The 20,253-nt window shown below is 39.5% G+C and overlaps 1 protein-coding gene across 23 annotated transcripts in view; it reads right to left on the bottom strand.

Annotated features, from left to right (window-relative positions):
• Window positions 1-20,253, bottom strand: part of SNAP91 (synaptosome associated protein 91) — a 63,598-nt gene that overhangs the window by 4,528 nt on the left and 38,817 nt on the right. For 4 of the 23 annotated variants that reach the window (XM_015622562.2, XM_015622570.2, XM_015622563.2 and 1 more), the window contains 13 exons: window positions 19,656-19,670; window positions 19,343-19,513; window positions 13,315-13,422; window positions 12,534-12,794; window positions 12,248-12,325; window positions 12,072-12,143; window positions 11,523-11,606; window positions 10,601-10,684; window positions 7,093-7,230; window positions 5,620-5,769; window positions 4,265-4,295; window positions 2,960-3,071; window positions 2,071-2,094 (listed from right to left, as the gene is read on the bottom strand). In XM_015622562.2, coding sequence (XP_015478048.1) covers window positions 2,071-2,094; window positions 2,960-3,071; window positions 4,265-4,295; window positions 5,620-5,769; window positions 7,093-7,230; window positions 10,601-10,684; window positions 11,523-11,606; window positions 12,072-12,143; window positions 12,248-12,325; window positions 12,534-12,794; window positions 13,315-13,422; window positions 19,343-19,513; window positions 19,656-19,670 — 1,328 coding nt within the window. The remainder of the gene's footprint in view (window positions 1-2,070; window positions 2,095-2,959; window positions 3,072-4,264; window positions 4,296-5,619; window positions 5,770-7,092; window positions 7,231-10,600; window positions 10,685-11,522; window positions 11,607-12,071; window positions 12,144-12,247; window positions 12,326-12,533; window positions 12,795-13,314; window positions 13,423-19,342; window positions 19,514-19,655; window positions 19,671-20,253) is intronic. The other 19 variants (XM_015622564.2, XM_015622566.2, XM_015622567.2 and 16 more) reach the window with 13 other exon arrangements.

Below are 20,253 nucleotides of genomic sequence, written 5' to 3'. Positions count from 1 at the left end.
AAAAAAAAAAAAGCAAAAATCAAACAGAAACCATCTGGAAACCACACAGAGTTTCCAGCATTCTCAAAGCTGTTCTGGAAAGTGGGACTGTTATGCAGCACATATGCAGCCTCAAAACCACAATGCTTCAAAGAATGAGAGCTGAATGAGTCCTTATGCTCAGTTTTCTCCATAAGAAAGCAATGGTGACAGACTCCATTCTTTCTCTCCATGAACAGAGTCCATTTACTGACTCAACTCAAAATAGGCCCAAGAAAACACAGTTTTCCTCCCCTTTTACAAGTGTAAGAGAGCATCCCAGTTTCATAACAGCTTACACACTATGGCACTTATTGTATCACTGTATTTTAGTTAAAGCTTAAGCAAATTGTAAAGCTAAAGGAAATAGCTGGTATAACTAGTTTACAGTGAAGAAGAAATAATTATACAGCAAGATTCATCGTCATTAAAGGCTAAGTTCACACAATTAAACCACATTCAGAACCATTACATACTAGGGACAGTTTAGTTTATTTTGCTATGATTTTCATTCATATTCTTGACTTGTTATGATTTTCATTCAAATAATAAAAGGCAAAGAAGAAGTTTATATTCCACTAGAATTCAGGAAGACAGAACTGTTAAGTTTTATAGTCTGACTGGATATACAGCACAAGAGCATATTTAAACAAGGCCATCCCACCTCGCTCATCTAGCGCAGCCTACACATCATCCCTTCTGGCTCCCTTCTCTGTAACTTCCCATGCACAGTCTCCTTACAGACTTGAAGGCATCTAAACCTTTCTTTTTTGCAGATATATATGCAATCCAAATTATTAACAACTCTGAAGAGAGGCAGAAAGCATTCAAGGGAGGGATGTAAAAATGGCAGTAGGATTTCATTACTGCTCTTGTATGGCTGAAGCATTCAGGCATAATTTCTCAAGCTGTTACAGGAGCTGTATGGTCGTGCCTGTGCCTCCACATCCTTACCACCCACCCAGAGTCAGTAACATCCCACAACACTTGGAGAACAGCTAGCACACTCAGTTCAAAGTAGAGTGTGTCTCTGGACACTTCTGTGAATGCTGCACAAGTGCCCTCTGTTAATCTTTGCTTCCAGACTAAAATATGCCAGTTTCTTAAGAAGCTGGAGACAAGTCAAGATAACCTGTCCCACATTCATAAATCAAAACCACTGCATCTTCTGGCTAAGAATTTATGAACTCTGTTCCAGTCTGAAAGATTTCTGGGGAGCATTTCAGTTAAAAACTGTACTGTTCTAACACAGTCCTCCAAACTAAAACCAAGATCTGAACACTCAGGTATGAAAGGCAAGAAATTAAACCACACAGGTTGATGACATCAGATGCAGTGATCTGACTGCTTTTACAAGAACATATTGTAGCTCAACATCCAACTAGGCAGATGCCAAGAAAATGGCCATACAAACTGAACCTTCTTTTGCCTCTAAGCAGTAGGTCATTGGAGGGAATGGGCTTTGATATGATTCTGCTGATTTTAATCCTGGAATTGAAAGATCAGAAGAAAGGGAAGAAGTGACCAAAACTTAAGTGGTTCAACACTGACATGAAGAAAAGCTTTATTTTTGTCTTCATATTTATTTTGCCTGTAGACCTGGGTTTCTTTGATTTCAAAAAGTAGCTAAGAGCATGGTTTTAAGAAATATACACAACACATATGTTTCATGAAATGCTATGAAAACTAGCCAGATTCCCAGAAAAACTAGTTCCTTATCAGATGGTAAAATCAGTAAAAAAATCAGACTGATGCTGCAGAAGCTTGAAGTTTCAGGCAGTACAATCCATCAGGTAGTCCACACATCCAAGTAAAGCAGCAAAGAGATCGTTTTCAAGGTTACAGCACAGAAATGGTTAATCACTACTGCCATACTCAACCCACTGGCTGAGAATTGTCTGTTGGACAGACAGTCCAAGAAGAGCCATGTTAGAAGCTTCTAGCTAGTTTTAAGCCAGCAGTAGTAACTGTAGTGCAGATGAGGTGCTGTTAGTATCTTCATGTTTAGTAAGTGCAGTAAGAGATGAAAAAAAAATAAAAAATTTCACTTACACTGTACAGTATTGCCCAGCCTTTCTATCAAGAAAAAAATTTGATGTTACAACTAACACATTACTGAAGTACAGAGAATTAGTGTATCTTCCATAATGTTATGGAACATTCTGAGAGTCATGTTAACACCTGGCTGTGGCTTCATGGAACTGAACTGGCCACAGAACCCCTTAAGAATTCTTTCTTTCCTTTGCTAACCCAACCTTGTTCAAATGGAGGCTGTTTGGAGCCTTGTGATACATTTGATGAGATGTATAACCCCTCTTCAGATTACTTTTTGTAGATTACTCCTGATCAAGCTGCTCATGTGCCAAGTTTAGATTTTTAGCTCAACTCGACCCTCTTCTCTCAAAATAAATGCTGTCTGATACTATTTACAGGTTAATCTTAACTTTTCCAACTACTTTACCCTGCTAAATAAGCTACCCACTCCTGATCTAACATCAGTTACCTGATCAGTATGAATACTGCATAGTCTTTTGATCTACTTCATTCAGTAAATCTTGAGGAAAACCTATTTATTTTCTTTCCTTATGGTTCATCAGCTTTGGATCAATACTGTTTTATTCTGGGCACATGACCTGCGCCTGATCCTGGGCAGACCTATGTGGCTAATCACACACTTAGAAATGCCCACAGGTATTAAATGTACAGGTAGAGCAATTTCTTGACACATATGCTAGTATATTTTTCATTTACTACTCAATGGTTTATTTATACCAGCTGTAAATCTGTTCTTAAAAAATGTGACTTGAAATACTCGTATCATTTACACAGAAGCAAACTCTTTAGCCTCAGTAGAGTGGAACAGACCCTAGAGGTATGCTTGCACAGTCTCATCAAATACTGGAAGTCCAACACCAGTGTTATCTATGGATTAACCACCTACCAATGGACCACCTGGGACACCACCAGTTGACCATGTTGCAGGTGCTACTTTTGGCTGCCAGTTCGCTCCTCCTGTTAACTTTTTCTCTCCAGCATTCCACTGAAGGTCTCCCCTAACAGAGAGGGAGAGAGGCAGGCTATTATTTGCATACTTCCACAGTGGAAATGAAAACCAGTTGCAGCATACGTTAGCATTAGACGTGCAGCTACATTAGCTTATGGTGTATGCAGTTATTAACAGAAAGATATACTTTTAGTGACACTCAGTTTCAAGGGTTGTTAGCAGTAGACACCAGAACACTCTAAGCTGAAGTCAGTTACATGATTATGGCCTTTGTGGTGAGAATTAAAGAGAAGTTTTACTTAGTATTGACTGAAGGTAAGATATTGCATATACCCTTGCAAAGTAGGAAGAGGGACTGCTACTGCCTATTCTACTGGGGCCAGGCAGGAGAGCTGCCTGCTAGATGTCTCTGAAAGGCCATTTCAGTGCTGGAAATCTTGCTCAGACAGCTGAAGAAGGAAAGCATTCAGTTCTGCAAAAAGTTGATAGATACAAGAGAAACAAATCATTCATAGAATAAAAGGGCTGCTGCAATACCAGGTTCTGTTAGTGGCTGCTCTACCCAGAATAAAATTCACCATTTGAACAAAGTAGATCGAAGGAAGCTACATTTTGGGGCTAAACCTCATGATGTGTTTGTACATATCCCTCCTATCGTCTCCACAGAGGCACAAAACATTTTGAAGTCGTGCATACAGAGGAAGACTCAGGGCAGAAGCAAGAAATTAGGTTAGGAAGATGCAAAAATAAATCCAATGCTGTAAGTATTTCTTTTTGCAAAAAGAAGCTTATCGCTGCATGGAATGAATCTCTTTTTCTATTTTGGAAGTATTTCAATGCCTACACAATAAGTACATCCAGCATCTGTAAAAATATAACAAAACTATTACATATTAGCATAGATTACTGAGAGAAGCTGCACAAATAAATATTATCTGGACTATTTGTTCATTATAAACTGTTTGGAAATTAGCTATCCAACAGGAAGACAGTAAGTTGCAGGAAAAAAAAAATTCTAACACTCAGATTAAAGACAGCAAGTTCATAAACTGTATCAGGAATATTGAACCTTAATTATTCAGGGAGCCTGTACAGAAGAGAATACTTGCTTCAGAATTTATCTGGACTGGGAGACTGGGGTATAGAACCAATTCATTATCTCTTAATAAACAGTGAAATAGATGTAGTGCTATACAGCAGAGGAGAAAACTTCCTTTTATCTTTAAGCACAGTTGAACTTACTTTTTAGAAGTAGTACCAGAAATTCCAAGATCTGAAAATTGCAAGCAAAAAAAAAAAAGGAAATAAAAAAGAAGCCACATGTTTAGTAAATTGAAGCATGTCAAAGCAACAGCTTACATTTCATTGTACCTGGGCTTATCAAGAGCAAAGAAGTTTTGGCTGTCTTCATTTGCAGAGGACTGGCTACATCTACCTATTCTTTAGAACAAACATCTAAAAACCTTGGAGATGTTTTTTGCACTTGAGAAAGTAATTTTTGCTTCATAAGCAAACCAAAGTAACTGTATTTAGGTCTACAAAATGTTAAGTTATTTAAGAGCACTAAACTATTTACCATGAATGACAACACTAGTTTCTGTTCCTCATTGCACATATGGAAATAAAAAGCTGTATTCCACATTCACATAAATGTATTGCCTATAAGTTTTACACTGTTTTATCTGTTCTACCATACATGGACACTCCAAATAGTTTCCTTAATTACCCTTTGGAAGAAGTCTTAAGCTAAATTTTGAAGATACACTTCTCACAGGACCAAAATATGTCCTGTAAGTCATAAACTGCTGTTTGATTTTCTCCTCCAAACTTGGATATAGCAGATGACTTGCAGAAGATGTTTGAAGGGATTAAGAGTCTTGCTAACTTCTAAGCACAGTATTTTCCCCCACATCTAACAGCCATGTCTGCATCATATGTATTTGTTGTGGTGTGTTTACATATACTAAGGGAGTATTCCTTTTATACAATTCTCCAAAACACAGCTTCAGCAGGATTAGCCTAGGTGGGCTTCCGTTAGATTTTTGGAGGGGGTTGCAGCTACTCATCTCTAATTACAAAGGCCTTTCCCTACTACAGGAAAGTGCTTACTTTAGTTTTGCATTTCAAGAAGATGTTGGGTAAGTTCTCTGACTAAGAAGAGGTCTGTTCTTGAGTGCACGCATCACCTCACTGCAACTCTTTCTCTCATTAAACATGCAGTCAGCTATTTTTGTCCACCAGCTTTGCTGCTTAAACTGCCATCAGACACTTTGGACAATTTTCACCTTTCCATCTATTACAGAGGGGCACATCCATTTAGAGTCTGATGTGCCTCTGGAATGTACCTGGGACAGTCACACATTATGAATCATACCTACCAGACAAATGACATTATTTGACTCAGATCCCGGGCTCCAAGGACAAACCCAGACTAAATGAATCAGCTATCTGAACCAAGCCTTATTCCTGCTGATAGCTTCCCCAGTTTCCACAGCAGAACAGGAGGATACTGAAGGAAGCTTAAACAGACACCTATTTGGCTCCACAGAAAAGCAACAGGCATGCCACACCACTTAAAACCAAAATTTGTCACTTACTGCCTACTAAGTTTGCAAGAGACGAATCAAGATCACTTCCAAGGCCTTTGCTTGCTGCTGCAGCAGGGACTGCTGCTGTGGCTGTAGGTGCTACAGGTTGACCAGAAGGAACCATAGTTGGCATAAGAAGATCACCTAAGCCATCAAACACTGGAAGTGAAAGAAAAGTGAGTTAGAACAGCAGCTGTGATCAAAAATGCACTGCCTGCTACTCTGCTGTTGCTCAACAAATACAGCACAGACAACCACATCACAAGTCTTACCGAAACACCATTTGACATTAAAAGTAATGCCAACAAGGGCATGCATGTCATTTTACTAGACACTGAATGTACAGTAAATCTCAAAAAGCTTTACCAATGAAAACTAGTATGAGAAGACATGCCTAAAAGGGATTTAATTAGAGAGTTGAATCTACATAGATACAGCACCACTTCCACATGACACTATTTTATTTACAACCATCCTTACAGAGATGTCAGATACACACACATTTGTCAGGAGATATTCATTTAAAGGTTTTTAAAATGAACATCTTGCTGCAAACACCAGTCAGAGTTACTGGGGCAAAGGCAGTCTTATACCTTGACATCTCACAGCAACAGGATTGGCAGTCTCTATTCACTTGCAAGCAGCGGGGAATTGGGAAAACCTACTAACATCTTAGGAGATCAGAAGGAACCAGAACCATCCACACAGACAGTGCTATTCTCCTTAGTCCAGTCATCTAACTCAGAAGTTCAGTTTTTTAGATCCCTTGGAGTCAAACTGCTTGGTACATCTCATGCCTGAGTTCTATCTTCTGATCTGTATTTCAGGTACATGCTAATGTTAAGTCAACAGGGAGGGATAGCATGTGCACTGGCAAGCAACCAAATAACCAAGCAGCAGTACTATTTCCATCTTTTTTTCTTGTACGGTTGTAGAACTCACCAATTTTAAGTTTGTAGCAAGGACCCAGCATGAAAAATATAGAATGGAAGAGATGCAAACAAAATGATAGCAGTGATAAAAGTTTAAGCTTATAGTCAGGCAAAAAACTCTAGGCCAGTTTCTGTTGTGTGTACCCTCAGGTGCCATGCAGGCTCCAGAGCACCATCAGCAGCAGTGGCAAGATGACTTGCCTGTATACTTGATTTACAGAGTAGTGCTTTCCTTGTGCAATTCCTCATTCATGCTATCAAGCACATGCAAGGATGATGTATACGCTAGTTTGGTTTTTACTGGCATGGTCAAAAATGCCAAAAAAATGGGTACAGAATACCAGTGGGTACAAATACCCAAAAATGGATACAGAAAGTTCTTGGGCACACACCAGCCTTATCACCACCCTGAGTTCTTCCAGTAAGAAAGAAAAAGGAGGTCACTGATATTGCTTGTACTCAGAGCCTTAATATGGTGTCATTAATTCATCTACCACACAATACCCATGTGAAAATTAGAAAATTCACAGGATGTAACCCTGTGGCTCACCTGATGCATCAAATGAACTGCCAGTTGTTGGAGCCGTTGTCCCAAAAGCTGCATCAAAGTTAGGCTGTAGTAATCCAGTTTGAGCTGGAGTGACTGGGGATGGTGATGGAGAGGGAGCAATAAAAGAACCTCCAAAGCCTTTAAAAAAAACACATAAGAGAGGTGAGGACATTAGAGTCTGCCCTGTGTTTACCAAAACCTCAATCTGTAGAGGGCAGAATGATAAAGACAATTCTTACTAGACCATTTTAAAATAAAGAACATTTCAGCAGCTGAGGTGAGCTTGCCTGTTGTTGTGTTTATTAGACTTACTTCAGTAAAATGGAACCAAGAAACCCTTATAACCCAAATCCTAGCCCACAGCAAGTCTCATGCTCACAGTTGCTAACCCCGAATATGGAAAAATTCACTGGCATCAGAGATCTGCCCTCATCTCTCCACGGTCTGTTCTTGACATGAGCTTGTCATGGAATAATGTATGTTGGAAGGGATCTCTGAGGGTCAGCCAGCCCCACACCTTGTTTAAAGTCAGTCTAATAAAATCAAGTTGCCCAGAGATTTGCCTTGGCACCTCCAAGAGGAGATTTTACTGGCTTTCTGGGTGGCCTGTTGTCATATCAGACCATTACAGTATTTAATGAGTTTCTCACACACATTGCTGTTTTTCACTATCTTTGTGCACCTCCAAGAAGAACCTGGCTAGTCTTCTCTGCATACTCCTGTGAGTTTAGATACCTCTAAGGATTCCCTTTGGCCCTCAAGGCTGAATGAGCCCAGTTCAGCCTCTCTGCACACGTCATATGCACAAGTTGCCATCTCTGTGGCTCTCCATGGAACTCACTCTGGTATGCCTTGATCCACATCAAGAGATTCTCTAATACATTCCAGACTACCCATGCCCAGCTGCATTCCCTATCTCCCTTCCAGCACACACTATGGTGGTTCCAGTTGCCCTAGTGCCAAAGCTTGTGATAGTGATGCTTTCTCCAGCTGCCTAAAAAAGGCTTCCTGCACTCGCCTCTTCTTGAGGAGGTGGTCTGCAGCAGATGCCTGCTAAAACATGACTGATGCTAGATCATCAACTGCCCAGGGCAAAGCTCCATGCATTCAACCACCTGCACAGAAGTACTAATCTCCACAGAATCAGACCAGAAGCAGGTTGACAGATCCAGGGATGACAAAGGTGGTTCACTGCAGCAATCCCCAAAGCACAGGAGCCATCTAAAGAGCCTGTCTCTCCACTTCCTGAGTGAGAACAAGGAGCCTGGCAGAAGGGTGTGATCCAATACCTATTAATAAGATTCTGTTTAGAAAGTTCTGTAACCTTTTGCAAAGCCCCATAAAGCATCTGTTTTTCCAGCTACAGAAGGGACAGCTCCCCAGCTTCTGGTGGAAATTTGTTTAATGACTGACCTTAATTCCATAGCTTTTAGCCTTGCACAATTTAAGAGGAATACCTGGCAGAGAAGCCATAAAAAATCTTTAACAAACCAAGTTCCTAGTTGTCTAGAGATTTCACAAGATCCCAAGGAAGTGTGCAGAAACAGCAGCAACTGAGTTAGATGTGTTGTCTGGACACTCTCAACTGCTTGATTTTGAGGTTGCTTTTACACAGTCAAGTAAGATGCTATTAAAGTACATACCAGGACACATAAACACACAGTTTAATTGGATAGAAAGATCTAGAAGGGAAAATGGCTAGACTGTTGTATTTATCAGCATAGTTCTAGTTTTGTCTGCTGAAAGGCTTGGAGTAGGAAAACATGTCTTCCAAATTTCCTAAGCAAGCCAAGAGCAGGAACTTATTTGACAGCAGAACACTTAAGACAATTATGAGTAGTAAGTATACTCATAGTGTTATGCATATAAACACTTAGCACCACCAAACACTCATAAACCATGAAGGACAAGCCTTCAGCCACCATATGAACTCCAGACACTCTTAAATTTAAAACTGAAATACACTGCAGGCTATACATCTGCCATTATCTAGAGTGAACAAATGCTTAGCAATATGCTGCAATGTTTATAGACTCCCTCCATCAGCCAAAAAAAAAAAATCATCTACTTAGAGCCCTTTGGAATGTATATTCAAAGAACAAATAAAATAAATTTTAGAAAAAATCATCTACTCACCCCAACTGCTTCAGGTCTGTTTGAGTATTTAGACTTAAAACATCCCTTTTATAATTTAGGTTTTGATTTAGTGTAACACATCACATTCAGTGAGCACATCGCTGAAGTTTACAGCCATCTGGAGCACAGTTCCTACTTGCATTTACACTTAGTTATGGATAACAACATAAAATATTTTATACTGTAATATTTGCATAAGCAGAATTAGCTTCTAGTCCAACAACCTCATTGCACCCAGTCTTCTGATAACACGTCACTGCAAAAGACTGTCATGTTCCAGAATCTATTAGTTAAAACCTGACCTATGGCCTTAAGCCATCCATAAACTAATATAAAGACCTACTGAAGCAATATAAAAAAAAAGGTAGTCTTCTACCTTAAAATCTGAAGCACTCGGTCCTAAAGCTTTAGAATGCATTTACACATCATGTCCCAATTTAAGAATCTGGCTTGCTGATTGAAAATAGATGTATATCTTATTGTTATCTTTATTATATATTATTATTATCAACTTCTTCCTTCCTGTTGCACAACTAGACAATGACACAAATTCCTCTTTCAGAAACATGAGACAATTTAAGACAACTTTTCTACAAACCAGAAGTGCATGTGTTGGGATTTTGCTCTCTACAAACTTCAGACTGGGATGGGGATGAGTCACAGCTGTTTAGCACAATCACTACAATACATGGTATAGCACGAATTCTGTACACACAGAATTCAGCTGAAGCTGCTTATCCCTAGAGTGCAGACTAAAATAATAGTTATTCAACCTTTGATACAGGGTGTGACAGTGATGCCACATTCAGCACAAGCAGAGACCTCATCTCACCCAGTAAAAGGAGAGGGTCTCCACCACTTCTCTGCCCTTGCACTCAGAAAAGCGTGCTTTTATTGTCCCACTCTCCTAGGCTAAATGCAAGACTGCTATCAAGTCAGTCATTCAAGCTAACATTTAAGTGTTCAATCTGCCCCAATTAAAGCAACCAAACTGAATTAACTCGAAGTTTAATTAGCAGTAAGGAACAAGAAGCATAGCCTGAAATATTGCTTAACTTTAGTACTGTTACAGACAGCCAAAGAAACTTTATGCAGACACTCATACTCAGTGAACAGTACAGAAAAATAAGGGTTTGTGGGAGGTAGGAAAACAAAGAACATAGAAAGAAGATCATCTAGGAAGACAGCTTGTACTTCAGTATATTGCCTCCACTAGAAGTCACTCTAGCTTTAATTAAAACATCTAAAGTACTAAGAAATCTCATGAATAAGTATTTTATTTCACTATCTACACCCAAGGAACATAAAATATTTCAGACACCATTTCTGAGTATTGCTCTAAAGTAACAAGCTTTTAGAAGTTCTTTATTACCAGAAAGTAGGTCTGCAGAAGCTGAGGAACTAGAAGCAGCCTGGGTTGTGGGCTGGGGTTCAGAAGCACTACTTCCAAAAGCATCTAAAGGGAATTCCAGAAAGCATCAAGAAAAAGTGAGGAGTTCAATATTAAATACATCAATTCATTGCTTATGGTAAATAAAAGATGACGAAATAACCACTTCATACATCAGAAGAAGAAAATGAAACTGCTTGGCCATCCTTATTGCAGAGCAGTACCATGGATGCAAAGTTCAGGTGGAAAAAAGGATGTACAACAAACGAGCACTTGAAAAAATCTCTTTTATTTGGGTGTCTTCTCAGATACAAATCACAGCATTCAAGACAACAGAGGTTTGGAGATGAATGCATTAGCTGAAAGATTGGAGTAATTCCAGCCAGAAGCCAGTGGCTCAAATGAAATAATTTTAGAGGAATATCTCACTAATGCCTGAAATTCACCGCTTCTAAGCACCATTTCTGTTCTTCAACATGCTTATGGTTGGTCGTGCATCCTAATTTCCACCTTGTCAAATCCTGTGATTCAGATATACCCAGTCTGAGACAAGTCACCCTCAAAACTTCAGCTGCTTTGAGAAACGGAACTGAGAGAAAACAGCATGACCATGGAGAGTGGCAAAGAAGAAAAAGGACAGAGGAGAATTTCACTGGACATCTGAGGGAGAGCCACACATGCACTGACTGGGGACAGAATGGCAAGTGTCAGGACAACAGAAAGACTGACAGCTTATTTGCAGTTCGTTATGGTGCAGTTTTAAGAACCAGACATGCCAGACTCAGCTCTTAAGGCCACACAAAAAAGTTGTGAGAGGGGGACACCCGCAGCTTTAGCAAAGCGCAAAGGTAATTGAAATGAAGTGATTCAACTCCGAAGTGGTGAGGAAATAAAAAATACCCACCACCAAATAGGTCAATCACACCTGAAGAATCCACCTTTGCTGGAGAGGCAGTGGGTAGAGGAGAGGGGGCTGCAAATGCATCCACTGCAGTAAGCATAGGATAAATAATATTTAGTATCAGCAAGGCAAAAATGATAGCTAAATATTTCAAAGCCACATGGGCTCCAACAGATAGAACCACAGGTTTGGTTGGGTAATAGTCTCCAGAACTGCAAACACAAAGTGTTACATTTCTCACACAGCAACTGAAAACCACAGTACTTTAAAGAAAACATTACTTATTAAGCATTTTCTTATGCTTAGAGGAGGATTTCCTCTCTCAATAGCCACATCACTTACTTACTGAACTTCAGTGTCAGACACCTCATGATTTGCATCTTCAGCAAGTGCACATCTTGTGACCAAAGCAGCAAACCCAAAACTTAATATTTCTTGATATTTCAGTTTAAAGATGTAAACTGGCAGTTAGTTAATTTTTTTTTAACTTTTGGAAAAAAAAAATTCAAACCCAGGAAGTCTGTGGAATGGCCTGTGAAAACAAGCACTCACCAGATAAAAGATCACCAGTGAGGGAACTCTCAGGCACAGGAGAAGCTCCAGGTTGTGGAGATGAAAATGTATCTTCCAGAAATAAAAGAAAAAACGAGAAGTAAGTATCACTGAAATCAGTTTACACCATTGCACAGCCTCAAAGCAGCAGAGTATTGGAAGAATTCTCTCTTTACCTGTACCAAAGAGATCTATGCTAGGAGTAGCATCTGGTTTAGGTGCTGCAGGTGCATCAGGAGCAGACTCAAATAAATCTAAGGCCAAGAACACAACACATCTTTAACTCATTTTTGAAAGGCAGGACTGAAAAAAAGAAGTTTCCAATTTTGCACATCATATTTGAAATTAATAGGCTCTCTGGTCTGAAAGCCTAGCACACAACACGCATGCAACAACGAATTGTTCATTTGGTACTCCTGACAGATCAATCCACCAGAATCAAAGAGTTAAAAACAAAATTACCACCAAATATATCTAGAGCAGGAGGAGCGGAGGTGGTGGCGGTAGCAGAAGTGGTGGCAGTAGTGGTGGTAGTGGCAGTAGCTGTAGTAGCAGTAGCAGCAGCAGCAACAGCAGCAGCTGGAGAAGGAGTTGTTGCAGGAACTGGAGTGGCTGCACTAGTTGTAGGGGTAACTACAGGAACAGCAGTCTCTGTTGGCTTCATAGCAAAGAGGTCCAGCTCAGGAGCAGCCTCTGCACTACCTTCGGATGGGGCAAAGGGGTCTTGTAAAAAGGAGAGGGGAAATATATGTGTATGCATTCTTAGGATCAGTGAGGGAGGAAGTCAAGAACAAAGCAACTATAGGCAATGCACATACTGCAAATACACTCACGCACACAGAGGAGGTCGCTCTAACATCTAGCTTACTTATCCAGACATGTTACTTAAGTTTTTCTACAACAAAGGCTGTCTGAAAGGCTGAGCAGTCTAGTTACTAGAGGGCAAAACTTTCAAAGGCTCTTTGACGAGGCCAAAGAACCAAATATGACAGAGGACTATCCAGGCTACTGCTTACAACTCAGCACTGATAGAATTGTTCATAAGCACTACCAAATAAACACAGTCACTGGGACTCAGAAACAGGCAGTTTCATTAAGCATGCTCTTCAGTTTAAGGTTTGTTTTTACCAATTGCAAACGCTATGAAATTTTCAGAAAAACACACTGCCATGTAGTTTAAACAACAAAAAAACCCAAACAAAAACCAGCAAAACAAGAGACTATCTAATGACATAAAACCCACCATTTCCTGAACATGCATCAAGAGCTGCTGCTACAGGGGTTGGGGTAGCTGGTGCTGCTGCCCCTTCAGCTGCTGCAGGGGCTTCCCCAGGAGAAGCTGCAAAGGCATCTTGGGTGCAGTTTAGGAACGGAAATTAAAAAAAAAAAAAAGAATAAAGAGAAGAAAAATATAGGAAAAGAACCAAGTTAAATTGCATAGGTAGATCCCCTTATACAACATGAATGTAATTACTCCAACAGCAAGACAACTCATGCAGCGCAAAACGCTTTGTCTCTCCCCCAACCCCACACAAGCAGGTTCTAGAAAGGGTTTGCAGATGGAGCTTCTAGGGTTGCTCACAATAAGCACAGTGAATGTAAAAGAAGGCATTATTCTCATTGTATAAGGGTTCAGAGCAGCATGCTCATGTACTACCCAAAATCAAGTAATTAACAAAATTAACTTAAGAGCAGATATTACCGACTTGCATGCTCAAAGCCTGTATTACATGTGATCAATCTGCAACTGTGAGTTTACTTGCATAGTGCTTTTCACTGCTACGAATAACAATCCAATTACTCTGGTAGATATCTGCATCTACCATTTCTAGTCTTTGAGCCAAGTCAGTCATGCAACATCTGAAAAATTGAACTTACTTGTTTCTTAACAGTATTCCAACTGGATCTTTCTGAAGCCATAACCTGATGCATAGGTTATATTTACTCAGCTTGCTTCAAACAGATCAAGATTGTTCATTTTAAGCGATGGTTGGTGAGCCATAACCTGTCTGTCCTTTTAGGATCACTTCTAAGCCAACCAGCCAAGTTAGGGAAAGCAACTAATTTGGGTTTTTGGAATGACTTGCTCATGAGGCTTTTTTGAATATTTTTTTTTGTTTGCCACTTGTTCTTTGTCTGGTTTTTTTCTTTTTGTTTGCCAGTTCCTAAGTGGCATGCTTAAATTTCAAGCTATGAACAGCATTATTTCTAGGCTTAAACCAGCATTTGCACTCTTAATTCTATGAAGTAGTCCTAATGGACAGTGCCATTTGGACTATCCTCATAGGCAAGCATTTTCTTCACAAAAAAAACCCGACTGCACAATGAGGACTAAATACTTCAAGATGCTTGTAAAGGACATTTTTCTAATGCTACAAAAATTAACAAGTTTAAAAAAATCTGTTAGGGAATACTGCAATTGCACTGTCAAATTAGCATAGGAAAAAGCTTGACATGCTTTAACTTGAATGTCAATTTTAAAATGAAAACAACCATTTTAAAAACAAATTCGTGCCAGGTAATCTAAAAAGCTCTAAAGAACATGCATCGAAACTTCAACAGAAGAGAAGAAAGCCCACTAATCTCGTACAATAGAATTAAAATGAGTTAGTAGCAAAAAAGACCTGCTAATAAGCCATTTCAAATATAATTCTATTTTTCAAGTAACAGGGTTGTTCAACAACAAAACTGGATGGCAGTTGTCCAAGTAAAAACATCAGAATGAGTCAAACATCCCAGTGTTGTGTGTGTACCAGACACTGGCGTGCACCATGGAGAAGGAATTCAGCACACAACTGAACTGAAGAGTTTTGCATCACCCTGCTTGAGAAGATGTTTTGTGTAACATCAGGTGTGCTCAGTTTGGCACTACAGGGACAGCTTTCAGATGGAGGGGCACCCTGGGCTCTTTCAAAAAAACATAATTGTGCCCACACAAGCTTGTAGGCCAACAGCACAGGCACTGGTCAACCCTACCTACAATTATTTTTTACTGACACTTCTGAGTAAGGTTCTTGCCAAGCACTGTAACTTTTTTTTAGCATCAGACTTGGGTTAAATGGCAAGTGGAATAAACACCTAAGTTCATACAGGGATCTAAATGAAAAATGTCATAGTAAGAACTCCTAATATTAATTACTCTGATTAGTTCAAGAAACCTATACGAACATAGAGACAAACCAACCTGAACAGGTGACCCTATAACTCACAGCTTAAACCAAGGGTTTGCCATTGGGTTTTACTTAAGTTAGTGCTGATTAAGTTCTTTCCAGAAGTCTCTGCTGCTCCTGCACAGTTGCCCTCTGCTAAAATCTAGCATAACATGCAAAAATGGATACAATTAAATCTGCATATTTTATTATTAAAGAAAAGGACAGTTCATTTTCTTTTTTGTTCCTTCATATTGGCGTAGTAAAGCTATATTTGCACATTCAGCAGTGTAAGAGATTCTCTCCCTTTTAAGTAGCTACTGAATTCTTTATGTTCTTGCATCTTCTGTTTAAAAAGTGAATTTAGCTTTTTGACTTGTAGAATCAAGTAACATATGGTCCTCACTTGATTTTCTTGACATCCTGAAAACTTAGAGATGTTGCTGAAACCTTTGCAAGTTTACACTGCATGAAACATCTACCAGGAGTGACAGGTATGTATTAGGTACTGCATTACACCTGAATTCATTAAATCTAGTTCTTACTGAAATAATGTGCAAACAAGGGGTCTTCCAAGTTGTTAAACACTGAAGTGCTTCGATACATCTTGTCTGCAGCAAAATAAGTGTTCCTGCAGAGTGATCTCTTTAATCTCATAAATCTGGGCTTTATTTGATGCCATGGCATCAATACATGACAAATTTACACAGATGATACAACTGACTTATAATCATTAATGCATTATGAAATATGTGAAACAATCCCACGGAAGTCACAAGTAGGGGAAAGATCATAGAACTGAAGTGTACACAAGAAACTGTTTCCAGAGATTTTTCCCTCTTCAGTCACCCTTCATTACTTTTTGACATAGAAAACCTGACCCGAGTTATAATGAAATATTTCACTACGCCCAAAGCTAGGAAATAATAATTATGCAAAGTGTTTGTTGTTTGTTTAGTATTTATCAATGAAGTGGTAGCTTGCTATACCCGCCTGTACCAACATAAGGGATATTCATCAACCCTGAACTGCCAAGAGTCTTCATCACTTTGCCTGTAGTTTCTTTACAGATAGGCCATAGTTCTGCCCACTTACAACTCAAGTTATCTTAATGCCTAATAACTGACATTTGCACAGTGCCTGCCATGACTTGTTACTTGCACTGACTACTGATTAATCCCACAACAAAATGTAACTCAAGAGCACATTACACATGTCCAAAAATACTGTGCTCAAATTCTGTTTCTGGGTGACATATCAAGTTATTTTGCCTTTATTCTTCCTTTGCATTTCTCTTTCACAGGAATGATTCCAGCTGCACTTTGAAAACAGCCTCCTCTTGTTTATCTTTGAAACACAATTAGGAGCTCTTCAAGTTGGCCCAGGTATCTGAAAGCTTGCCTATTAATCAGATAGAGTTCTTTAAAAAAGCTGTGCTGGATCAATTCTGTATTTCTCGTCTGCTTTCCAATACCATATCAGCAATGAACATAAAATTCAGAGCTTATCTCTCAAAGCCCAGTCTTAGGCAGCAGACAGGCTCCCATCAGCTAAAGCATCAGCCATACAGTGTAGTCAACAGTTATTCCAGAGCCTCCTCTACTGCTTCTTCCTTCAGCTTGGCGACCTTTTCCCTGCAGCTTTCAGCTTCTTTCCTACACAGACACTCCCTGAAGAAGCTTTACATTCTTTCTCCTGAGATTACTTCTCCCACCATTACTGACCACAACAAATTGTGTGAAACAACAAAGCACTGGCAAACTGCAAGTTAATGTGACCTTGAAGACTGTATCTCCAGCAGACCTCAAAGGTGAAATACCTACTTAATAGGATTAAGTGTAAGCATGTCTAGCACCACAAAAACTAGAGAGCAGCAGTGTCTGCACAAAAACAATCTCTTCTTGCACTGGAAACAGTCTTAAGGCAACAAGGAATGTTAGTATATGATGCTAGAATATACTTACAGAACAGCCTTCAGGAGGAAAAAACACAAAGAAACAAAAAAACTCAAACCATGAGCAGAGAGATGGAAGTTCAACATAGACTCATGGATCTTAAAAGGGTCTGTCCAAAGTGTCTTGAAGGCACTGCAAAAGTATCTTTACTGCTTGGTGTGTTTTGAGCTTTTTCTTATTGAGAACTAGAGGTTTTCTGCTATCATAAATAAAAGAACCTTGCGTCATTCTGAAGTGTTCCAGGAAAAAAAAAAACCCAAACTGTATGCATCTAATATATAATCCACTGGATATTTATCACATTTGAGTGACAAAATACATTCTCTTTAAAGGAAGAGATCAAGTCACAGAAGAAGAGTGGAGGTTTTTTTCCACATTGAAGGGTGAAGCTCCCCTGCGTCACTAAGTTATCTAGTGATCAGTTAAATCTCTAGAAACTAAACACATCCAGGTCTTTGCCTGACAAGCCTGGAAGCAGGCACATGACTTGGCAGTAGCTGTTTTTCCAGGCACATAGTAATGGAAAAGATAGAAAAAAAAATTGCATCTTGTCACTGTAGTATGGAAGAACAAGAATAGTTAGACGTTTTTCTAATCCTGTTTCAAGTTCACAGTGATTTCTATCAATTTCGATATCCTTTCATTTTTCATAAAGTCCTATACCTATTACTAAATTCATTACTAAATTACTAAGTTAATGAATTAATCATGCAATTTGAAGGTGCAGTATCGAAGACTGGCTCGACCTCAGTACTTATACTCATACTTATGGTATGTAACTATGGTTACATACCATAAGTTTCACACTCTATGCATCTGCAGGGTTGTCAATGAGCACAGGCCCTGGCTTCTGCAATAGGCTCCTGAGAGCAACCAACATCAAACTCTCTCTTGCTCCTAGTGGCATCCAGAACCTTTTTGGACAACAACTTTTCATCTTCAACAATTTGGAAGATGCTTCTCAACTGGCTGATCTTGTGGCACTTGGATTATTATCAATCTTTGTAAAAGGAGGGGTAAGCAGGAAATAGCAGTTGTATTCCTTTCTTACAGCTTTTCACCACTTTACTGGGGGATACTTTGGTGCTGTCTGTTGAACTCAGACATAAAAAAATCTTCTAACTGGGAACTTCCAGTCTTAAGGAAACACCTTTGTAGTCAAACTGCTTATACATAAGACCTCTCTGGCACTCCTATCAGTAGAAGTGGCAGATAAACACACCCCACAGAGAAGATGCTGGAATTCAGTCTTGGTAACAAATAAGTCATTACTTATTCCTGACATCCCCTGTCATGCTAGAAATACACATGAGATAAGAGAAAACTAAAAAAAACACAGTGGTCAGGTGATCTTAAACAGAGTTTGTAAACAAGAAGGTTTCTCCACTACTGGGCTGGTACATTGTTCAAAAGAAATTAATTTTTGGCATGCTCTTGGGAAGCCTCCTGCTCCACCAAAGTACCAAGAATCTGACAACATACAGTGGGAAATGTACTCTTACTCACGTGGATAGCAGACAGCATTAGAAACGGAGTGAGCATAATTAAACTCTAAGAATATTTTTTCCTTTTTTTCCCTTTACATATTATTATTTGCATAGTTGGCATGTAGAACAAGTTCATCACCCCTTCAATTCACTGCAAATATTTCTGAAATAAAGCCCAGATTCAAGATTGCTGAAATACAGTAATTTCAGCTGTCTCAATACTCTGTTTGCAGGAAATACCCAAAAGAAACACAACACAGTAAAAGTGTGACAAGGGGCAGACACTGTCACATCCATCCTCTTCAACTACAAAAGCACAGCTGCTCTTCTCAGAAACTCTGGTAAAGTGCATAGTTATTGAATAATATGGAAACAGTTCCTGCTTACCCCCATGTGGACTGGAGAACTACTGTTCTTAGCTGTTCAATCATAAGGTAACTCAGCCTAAGGTTTACAATTTTCCATATACTTTTCCATATATAGGCAGAGGAGTCTATTAGCTAAAAGCACAGCAAACAGAGGTAGTTGGGCACTTTTTATTTCCTGTTCCATCTAGCATCCAACACACAGGCACTTCCGATGCAGCTGGTTAAACCAGAGGCCTCATTACACAGCTGAGCTCAATAACTGCTTCCACTGCGTCATGAACTGGTGTAGAGCACTACAGCAACCAGACTAACCTCCAAAGAGATCCACTTCAGCAGTGGCAGCAGTGACAGTGGTGGCTGTGGCGGCAGCTGCTGTAGTAGTTGTAGTATCAGTAGTTGGAGCAGTAGCTGCAGTAGGCTCTGGGGCAAATGGATCTGAAATCTGTGGCTCAGAGGTAACACCGGAAAGCGCAGCCAGATTATCTATATGCAACCATGTAATGAAGATCAAACAGGAAAGGTAAGGGGAAAGGCAAAGACCACAGTTGCTCAGCTCCAGAAAGCTGGAGCTTTTAGTAAGGAGTCTTAACATACACAGGTCTTAGAAATCGAAAATACTACTCACCCTCTCCCAAGAGATCTAGTGATTGTCCATTAAAATGACAGCAAAATAAAAAAATAGAGTAATTAGTAGAACTGCCAGATTGAAGATGTCCATTAGCCAAATGTTCACTAAATCACATGTCTAGGTTATGTCTGGAACATAATTCCTACACTTGCTTTTCTAACATTCAGTAAGTTATTCTGACATGACAAAGCACATTCTGTTTAATAACTCCTCAAAACAGAATCAGTCCATCCCTACAACCCTTCACAGAACAGGCACTAAAGCAAGGGTACTTTAGCAGTGAGCAGCTTGCAAATAGCGCTACTTCAGGATATGATACATGGCATCCCTAGTCCCCAAATATAGTTTGAGAGACAGCCAGGTGGCGGTTCTTGGACTTGGGACAACTGTTAAGTGCAAAATAAATAAATAAATAAATCAACAGAGCAGGTCCTCTTCAAAAGCTTTTTCTGCATTTATGTTAGAGCAAACATGCTCTGCAGGAACAACTAACTCTGTTAACACTTGCTATGAGCAGTATGAATGTTGACAGCCTAAGCATAAGCACACTGGCTCTGCTCCAAGTCTGGCTCTGCAGTCAACGGTTTCTGGAAGC

The sequence above is a fragment of the Parus major genome, chromosome 3 (assembly GCF_001522545.3).
Source record: "Parus major isolate Abel chromosome 3, Parus_major1.1, whole genome shotgun sequence".
Taxonomy (NCBI): domain Eukaryota; kingdom Metazoa; phylum Chordata; class Aves; order Passeriformes; family Paridae; genus Parus; species Parus major.
The sequence above is the reverse complement of the archived record's forward strand: the minus strand, read 5'-3'. Positions and strand labels throughout refer to the sequence as shown.